Source organism: Oncorhynchus mykiss, chromosome 9 (assembly GCF_057628025.1).
Source record: "Oncorhynchus mykiss isolate SJ-2025 chromosome 9, ASM5762802v1, whole genome shotgun sequence".
In the NCBI taxonomy this organism is placed as follows: Eukaryota; Metazoa; Chordata; class Actinopteri; order Salmoniformes; family Salmonidae; genus Oncorhynchus; species Oncorhynchus mykiss.
The window spans coordinates 77,130,912-77,139,955 of NC_143030.1; the positions used below are offsets into that span (position 1 = coordinate 77,130,912).

Consider the following 9,044-nt stretch of genomic DNA (forward strand, 5'->3'; position numbering starts at 1 on the left):
ACGGCCTACACCGGCCAAACCCAGACGAAGCTGGACCAATTGTGTGGTGCCCTATGGGACTCCAAATCACAGCTGGTTGGATTTAGACCGCTGTGCCATTACATCAGCAATGAGACATTGCAGAGATCTAGCTTGCAGACTTAACATTAAACTTGAGTCATCGACATACATGGACACCTTTGTTTTTAAGCCTTGGATTTCTAATACTCTAATGTTATCATCGGATTTAAATAGCTAGCATTTCAAATAGATGTGGTGACAGCGGACACCCTTGTTTAACTCCTCTTTACAATTCAAAACTCTTTACGAAGTAGTATTTACTGTTTTTTTTATATGGACTGGTTCTTTATATTTGCCATCTGGGTCTTGTTTTAATAATAGAGAAATCAGATCTTCCTGCTGAGTACCTGACAGACTATCATTTCTATAGGAGTAGTTAAAACAAGCTAACAATGGAGCAATGGAACAATGGATACCTCTACTGGTATGCCATCAAGCCCTGGGGATTTTCCAGACTGGAAGGATTTAATAACCTCCAAAAGTTATTCCTCTGTAATTTGGCCTTCGCAATGATCTATTCGTACCTTTGTTAGTTTTCTTTTTTTTTTATTATTTGGAAAGAATTCCTTACAGTAATCGGCATTCAGAGGGTGAGGATGAGATGGGAGAAAAAAAAACATATTTAGCTTCCTCTTTTAAAATATCATAGATGACTCCGTGGTGGTCATCTATGGTCAAAAGACTGAGTGGTCAAAAGACTACTTAGTTGTAGTCACAAACCGGTTACCAATAACTACAAACGTAGTTATATTTTTGGGTTATTACAAATGTATTAACTTATTTCCAGAAATCTTCTAAATGACCCAGAAAGAGAAAATGGTACCCGCTTGCCCTCATCTGTTCTCCTTTTTGTTTTGTCAAGCTTTCTGCATGTACTCTGTGAATTAGGCTAAGCTAACTTTTTGGCTAGCTTGTTGGCTAATATAACTTAATATAGATAGCTAACATTATTTGATAACTGGTTAGAGGACGCTATTTATTTATAAAAATAAATAGTGGTTTGGTTTATTGTAGCCTTAAACTAGGTGTTGATAGCAACTGGCTGACTCATGCGTAATGTTAGCAGGCTGGTAGGGTTAACGTTAGCACGCTAGTAGGATTAACGTTAGCAGGCTGGTAGGGTTAACGTTAGCAGGCTGGTAGGGTTAACGTTAGCACGCTAGTAGGTTTCACGTCAGCAGGCTAGTTGGTTAGCAACCTTGCAAGTTGATTTGTAACAATAAATTCATAAAGTATTTGCTTGTAAGCTGGCAAAAAAAATAACATTTAAACCAGTATTTATGAGTGCAAACAATTTGGTTTAATTTGAAATTGTACATTTGAAGTTATTTCTGTTGGAGTTTACATTATAGGGAATAGGCTGGCTTGCTGAGTCCTCAATATAAATAACTAGAAAAATAGAAAAGAGAGGTGTAACTTTGCATTGGGACTTTTGACGCGTATACTACTGCAAATCCATACGTTACATGTCGTTACCTTTAAACCCTGATCCCAAAGACTCGACTGCCCCCGCATGGATAAAAAAAGAGAACTGCTCATTTTCAGCCACTAATGAGATTCATTTGAATTTCCTGAAGCATCATGAAAAATATCTGCGACAAAAGAGTGATCAAGTTACGATCCGACATCTGTACCTTTAAAAAAAATACATCTCACCTGGACCCATAGCCGACTTATCCCAGTCATTCATTCATTCAGGTTGGGTGAGTGACACTGGTCCTAGGGCATGTGTTCTTTGATCTTTACGTAATCTTATCGTTGCATAATTTTATCCTTGCGTAATCTTCTATGGAGATTTGGATAGGGAGCAGAGCAGTGTTTTGTTTGAAGCTGGACTATAGGCGAGGAAGGATTTCTCCTCTCTGTCTCTCTGCATCCCGTTTGTTGTCCTCACATTGGAGAGACTATTACTGTACGGACTAAAACGAGGTGCAAATTATAAACAGACGTGTCTGATTTGGCAGCGGATGGATTTCATTTCAGAGGATGATTGAGGATGGCTAAATCTGATCTAACGTTAAGGTAGGATACATTCTGTATTATTATCATGCTGTTTTGGAGCAAATGGAATGCTGTAGAAACTAATCAAATAAAAAAAAATATATATATATTTGTTAAAATCTGAATGCATGCAAATGTATTGTTTCTCATTGTGATTGTGTGTGTGACTGAACGTATTTTAGGAAATATACTTCCACTCTATCAGGCATGTAACCATGACGATATCCTCTCCTGTCCAACAGCCATGTCTCTGTTTCAAACAACAATAGTCTGTTTGCTTTTCTCTCAGACCTCAATTAAGCGATGCCAGGGATTCCACCAGCTGCTGCACCATGCTGTGTAGGAAGAGAACCATAATACAGGAAGTTCCTCTCCTTTAATAACAACACACCGACCGTCTCCTAGCATGTTGCCTCCACGCAGAGCGGGAGCCCAGCCGGAGCCCTCCCCCTCTGCCTCTCCCTCTCTCAGCCTGAGGAGGATCCAGGTTCGATGGGCCTTGTACCTCTTCCTCTCCCTGGCCCTCCTCTGGTTCCCGTCTGGGGCGGTAGCCTCAACCCTCAACTGCCACAAGACCTGCATCTGTGCCAGTAACATTGTGAGCTGTTCCAAGATGAATCTGACCACGGTGCCCACTGGCCTGCCTCTCTACACGGCCGTCCTGGACCTCAGCTACAACAACGTCTCCCGGCTGAGGGCTGAATGGACCACGGTGAAACTCACCGAACTCCACAACCTCCTACTCAGTCACAACGGCCTTCACTTCCTCTCCTCTGAGGCCTTCGTCTACGTCAAACACCTGCGCTACCTGGACCTGTCCTCCAACAACCTGCGACAGCTGGACGAGTTCATCTTTGAGCCGCTGGGGCAGCTGGAGGTGAGAGACAGAGGGAGAGAGAGAGAGAGAGAGAGAGAGAGAGAGATAGAGAGAGAGAGGGAGAGATTAGAGAGAGACAGAGAGACAGAGAGAGAGACAGAGAGACAGAGAGAGGGAGAGATTAGAGAGAGAGAGAGAGAGAGAGACAGAGAGACAGAGAGACAGAGAGAGAGAGAGAGAGAGAGAGAGAGAGAGAGAGAGAGAGAGAGAGAAAGAGAGAGAGAGAGAGAGAGACGGAGAGAATGAGGGATTAGAGACAGACTGAGAAAGAGGTAGACAGAGAGAGAAGGAGATTGAGAGAGACAGAGAGATTTTTTAAAACTATTTGCACATACTTATAACACTGTAAGTAGACATAATATGGCATTTGAAATGTGTCTATTCCTTTGAAACTTGTAAGTGTAATGTTTACTGTTAATTTCTCCATATTCCCAGGTGCTGTTGCTGTACAACAACCGTATATCTCAGATTGACCACTCAGCCTTCCAGGGTCTCCACAGCCTGCAGAAACTCTACCTGTCCCAGAACATGATCTCACGATTCCCCCTGGAACTGGTCAAGGACAAGACCCGCCTGGAGAAACTCAGCCTGATGGACATCTCCTCCAACAGGATCAAGGTATAAGACTGTGTGTGTGTGTGTGTGTGTGTGTGTGTGTGTGTGTGTGTGTGTGTGTGTGTGTGTGTGTGTGTGTGTGTGTGTGTGTGTGTGTGTGTGTGTGTGTGTGTGTGTGTGTGTGTGTGTGTGTGTGTGTTTATGTGTATGTGTATAATGTTTTTTTTTATACCTTTACTGTGTTTACTTGACCAAACCATGATGTTGACCTTGCAGACAGACTGCAGTGCTTGTTACTACAGCACTGTTATGACTTTAGGATGTTATTCCTGTAATGACTTTATGATTTTATTCCTGTTATGACTTTAGGATTTTATTCCTGTTATGACTTTAGGATTTTATTCCTGTTGTGACTTTAGGATTTTATTCCTGTTATGACTAGGATTTTATTCCTGTTATGACTTTAGGATGTTATTCCTGTTATGACTTTAGGATGTTATTCCTGTTATGACTTTAGGATGTTATTCCTGTTATGACTTTAGGATTTTATGTTTGTGCCTGTGAGGTGTGAAACACCTTGAGATTTACCTGAATTCTAAAGTGTGCTGTGCAAATAAAATATATAATTATTATTAGGTCCCCCATGCATTAAAAATGTAATTGTTTCTCATAATGTCTGTATTATTAGGTCCCCCATGCATTAAAAATGTATTTGTTTCTCATAATGTCTGTTTTATTATTATGATTATTTCTCATAATGTCTGTGTTATTATTAGGATTGTTTCTCATAATGTCTGTATTATCAGGTCCCCCCCATCGAGGAGCTGCAGGTGCTGCCTGCCTGGATAAAGAATGGCCTCTACTTCCACAACAACCCACTGATCTGTGACTGTAGCCTATATAGTCTCCTGGCACACTGGCACATCCTCCGGCTCAACTCAGCCCTGGACTTTAAAGACGAGTACAGCTGCTATCTCCCCGGGTCCCAGAAAAGCAGGGTGGGGGTCTTCGACCTCAACAGAGACTACATGAACTGTAGTACGTTCTACGAGGCGGACGAGGAAGCTTGGCTGGAACAGACGCTGATCTTGCGCTGTGATACTAAACACAGAGATCTGTCTAAGACCTGGGTGATGCCTGGCGATGTAGTGGTGACGGAAGGCCTTAATCAGACAGCCAAGGTGCTTCCTGACGGTAGTCTCCAGATCGGCCCGGTGAAGCCGAACGACTCGGGGACGTACACATGCTACGCTGTGAGCGAAGCCCTCAACGAGACGATCTACGTGCTGCTCAAGGTGTTTACTGTTCTGTAATGTGTTCGCTGTGTGTTGTGATGTTGTGTGTACAGTAATCCTGTGACGTCTTTATTTCCCCCTTGGGGATCAATAAAGGTAAGAAACAGTGAACCCTTTGGAATTACCTGGATTTCCTCATAAATTGGTCATCAAATTTGATCTGATCTTCATCTAAGTCACAACAACAGACAAACACAGTGTGCTTTAAACTAATAACACACAAATTATTGTATTTTTCTTGTCTATGTTGAATACATCATTCAAACATTCACAGTGTAGGTTGGAAAAAGTATGTGAGCCCCCTAGGCTAATGACTTCTCCAAAAGCTAATTGGAGTCAGGAGTCAGCTAACCTGGAGTCCAATCAATGAGACGAGATTGGAGATGTTGGTTAGAGCTGCCCTGCCCTATAAAAAACACTCACAAAATGTGAGTTTGCTGTTCACAAGAAGCATTGCCTGATGTGAACCATGCCTCGAAAAAAAGAGATCTCAGAAGACCTAAGATTAATAATTGTTGACTTGCATGAAGCTGGAAAGGGTTACAAAAGTATCTCTAAAAGACAGTCCACAGTAAGACAAATTGTCTATAAATGGAGAAAGTTCAGCACTGTTGCTACTCTCCCTAGGTGTGGCAATCCGCAAAGATGACTGCAAGAGAACAGCGCTGAATGCTCAATGAGGTTAAGAAGACACCTAGTGTCAGCTGAAGACTTACAGAAATCTCTGGAACATGCTAACATCTCTGTTGACGAGTCTACGATATGTAAAACATTAAACAATAACGGTGTTCAAGGAGGACATCATGGAAGAAGCCTCTGCTGTCCAAAAATAACATTGCTGCATGTCTGAAGTGCACCTGGATGCACCTGCAAAATATTCTGTGGACAGATGAAACTACAGGTGAGTTGTTTGGAAGGAACACACAGCACACAAAGGCATAGCACACCAACATCAAAATCTCATCCCAACTGTAAAGTATGGTGGAGGGAGCATCATGGTTTGGGGCTGCTTTGCTGCCTCAGGGCCTGGACAGCTTGCCATCATCGATGGAAAAATGAATTCCAAAGTTTATCAAGACATTGTGCAGGAGAATGTAAGGCTATCTGTCCATCAATTGAAGCTCAACAGAAGTTAGGTGATGCAACAGGACAACGACCCAAAACACAGAAGTAAATCAACAACAGAATGGCTTCAACAGAAGAAAATACGCCTTCTGGAGTGGCCCAGTCAGTCCTAATCTCAACCCGATTAAGATGCTGTGGCATGACCTCAAGAGAGCGGTTCACACCAGACATCCCAAGAATATTGCTAAACTGAAACTAAAAAGGAATGGTCCAAAATTCCTCCTGACCGTTGTGCTGGTCTGATCCACAACTACAGAAAATGTTTGGTTGAGGTTATTGCTGCCAAAGGAGGGTCAACCAGTTATTAAATCCAAGGGTTCACATACTTTTCCCACCCTGCACTGTGAATGTGTACACGGTGTGTTCAATAAAGACATGAACAATTATAATTGTTTGTGTGTTATTAGTTTAAACAGACTGTGTTTGTCTGTTGTTGTGACCTAGATGAAGATCAGATCAAATTTTATGACCAATTTGTGCAGAAATCCAGGTAATTCCAAAGGGTTCACATACTTTTTCTTGCCACTGTAAATTCAATTCAATTCAAATCTATTCTATAAATTCAATTTAGAGCGTCTGCAAAATCTAAATTAAATTCAACTTCATTCCTATCAATTCCCAAAGGTGCATAACTTCCCGGAGAAGGGAAATGGCGAGAACCTGAATACGGCCTACACCACCCTGGTGGGCTGCGTGACCAGTTTGGTCCTAGTGTTCATCTACCTGTACCTGACCCCTTGCCGATGCTTCTGCTGCCCCAAGAACAACCACCAGGACTCCTTCCACTCCTCCATGCTCAGCCAGGAAGACTTGGCGAACAACACGGACCCAAGGCACGTGGCCTTCATCGACCCCAAGGAGCTTGGGCAGAACGGGAAAGTGAACCCCAGTGACATGGAGGGGGACCAGGGAGAGATGGATGAGGAGGGAGGATTACTGGGGAAGGGAAGGAGGAAGAAGTCTGTGGCTGAGTCTATTAGTTTGGTCTTCTCTGACACCCCCGTAGTGGTCTGAGATGGTACGGACCGGAGAGCTCGATGTACGCTGTGACGTGATTGGATGGATCAGTGATGTATGTGGTGTGATTGGATGAAACTGTGAATACTTCCTGGAGGTGGGAACTTGGACAGAAAGCCAATCACAGTTCCCCAAATTGACCAAACGGACCAATGAGAAGCTTCAGGGGAGTGTTAAACACATTGCCTTGGTATTAACAAGGACAATTGACAATAGTCAGGACCGTTCCAGCATTTAATTTGTAGCACTTAAATATACAGTACATACTGTGAAAGCCTGACAGAGTAGTGTAGGAGGACACTAATTCCTTCCTGTGAAACAGTAATGGTGGAAGAGGATATCATGTTTGGACAGTATCAGTACTCGGGAAGACATTGCCTGGTGGAGATACAGAGAATATGAGACGTGCACCATTTTAAACATTTAAAGAAAGGATATAAAATAGAAATGAACACGTTTGGGAAAATAAAATAGTTCATACATGTGACATAATCAAAGTCATGAACATGAGCCTTGTAGACTGACTCCTATTTCTATTTACTGATTGGAAGTAGACTAGCGGGAGCGTCCTCTGCAGACGTTAGTACGTACACACGGTAGCTATGCCCACAGAAATGGAATGATTTTCTATTACTTCCTGACATGGGTACATTCAATATGGCCGTCAGTCCACCCATCATAGAACAGTGACTTGGATGGGAATGTCTATTCTAGTAATTATATTTCTATGTATATACCCCTCCACCCCGACCGACAGGCCGACAGACTGACCGACAGACAGACCGACAGACTGACCAACAGACCGACAGACAGACCGATAGACAGACGTCTTCAGAGTTGGCCAAACTCTCTATTATGTTTGCTACCAGCAGGTCATGAATAATCGTTACCAGTGAGTCATACTGAAGAGGAGCAACATGTTATCAATAAGCGTCACCTTACGGCCCACAGACCAGACAGAGTGGGAACCAGGAAATGTGACTTCTATTTTACTCCCTCATAATTAGGTCAGATAGTTATTTAGTCATAATGAGATAGCAACAGAGCACAATAGTGGAATAGAAGGTCATTGTGGTTCACTTGATACTTGATTTAATTATGAATAGGTCAACTACTGTACGAAGACTTCACCCTTGTTAAGTCAAAGCTTGTTACTCTAAAATGTTGATGCACAAATTTGTTTCCATCCTTTTAGTTAGCATTTCTCCTTTGCCAAAATAATTATCTAAAATGGAGAATTATAATCATCGTTAGGAAGAAGTAACAGTGCTATTTATTTTATTTTATTGTTGCTATGTTTTAAGAGGCCAGTCACTAAGAGATGAGATATTATACTGAATATACATATATATATATATATATATATATATATAAACACAAAATGTAAAGTGTTGGCCCCTGTGTTTCATGAGCTCAAATAAAATGTTCCATAAGAACAGAATGCTTGTTTCTCTAAAATGTTGATGCACAAATTTGTTTACATCCCTGTTAGTGAGCATTTCTCCTTTGCCAAGATAATCAATCCACCTGACAGGTGTGGCATATCAAGAAGCTGATTAAAAAACCATGATCATTACACAGTTGCACCTTGTGCTTGGGGACAATAAAAGGCCACTCTAAAATGTGCAGTTTTGTCAGACAACACAATGCCACAGATGTCTCAAGTTTTGAGGAAGTGTGGAATTGCCATGCTTGACTGCAGGAATGTCCACCAGAACTGTTGCCAGAGACATTAATGTTAATTTCTCTACCATAAGCCGCCTCCGAAAGTCATTTTAGCAAATTTAGCAGCACGTCCAACCGGCCTCACAAACGCAGACCACGGTGTAACCACGCCAGCCCAGGATCTCTAAGTCCAGCTTCTTCACCTGCGGGATTGTCTGAGACCAGCCACCCTGACAGCTGATGAAACTGTGGGTTTGCACAACCAAAGTATTTCTGCACAAACTGTCAGAAACCGTCTCAGGAAAGATCATCTGCGTGCTCGTCGTCCTCAGCAAGGTCTTGACCTGACTGCAGTTCGGAGTCGTAACCGACTTCAGTGGGAAAATGCTCACCTTCGATGGCCACAGGTACACTGGAAACGTGTGCTCTTCATGAATGAATCCCAGTTT

The 9,044-nt window shown here is 42.4% G+C and overlaps 1 protein-coding gene across 1 annotated transcript; it reads left to right on the top strand.

Moving 5' to 3' along the window:
- The first annotated feature begins 225 nt into the window (after positions 1-225).
- LOC110531273 (amphoterin-induced protein 1-like) lies at positions 226-8,368 on the top strand. The gene is made up of 4 exons (XM_090185424.1): positions 226-2,938; positions 3,374-3,556; positions 4,300-4,788; positions 6,538-8,368. Exons 1-4 carry the CDS (start codon positions 2,468-2,470, stop codon positions 6,925-6,927), a joined length of 1,533 nt encoding a protein of 510 aa, XP_090041550.1. The 5' UTR covers positions 226-2,467; the 3' UTR covers positions 6,928-8,368.
- Positions 8,369-9,044: the final 676 nt, after the last annotated feature.

Excerpts from the sequence above, each read along its gene's own strand:
- LOC110531273 (XM_090185424.1), top strand. The coding sequence starts at position 2,468 with ATGTTGCCTCCACGCAGAGCGGGAGCCCAGCCGGAGCCCTCCCCCTCT. Across the intron at positions 3,557-4,299 it reads TCTCCTCCAACAGGATCAAG|GTCCCCCCCATCGAGGAGCT; the intron begins GTATAAGACTGT and ends CTGTATTATCAG. Across the intron at positions 4,789-6,537 it reads CGATCTACGTGCTGCTCAAG|GTGCATAACTTCCCGGAGAA; the intron begins GTGTTTACTGTT and ends CAATTCCCAAAG.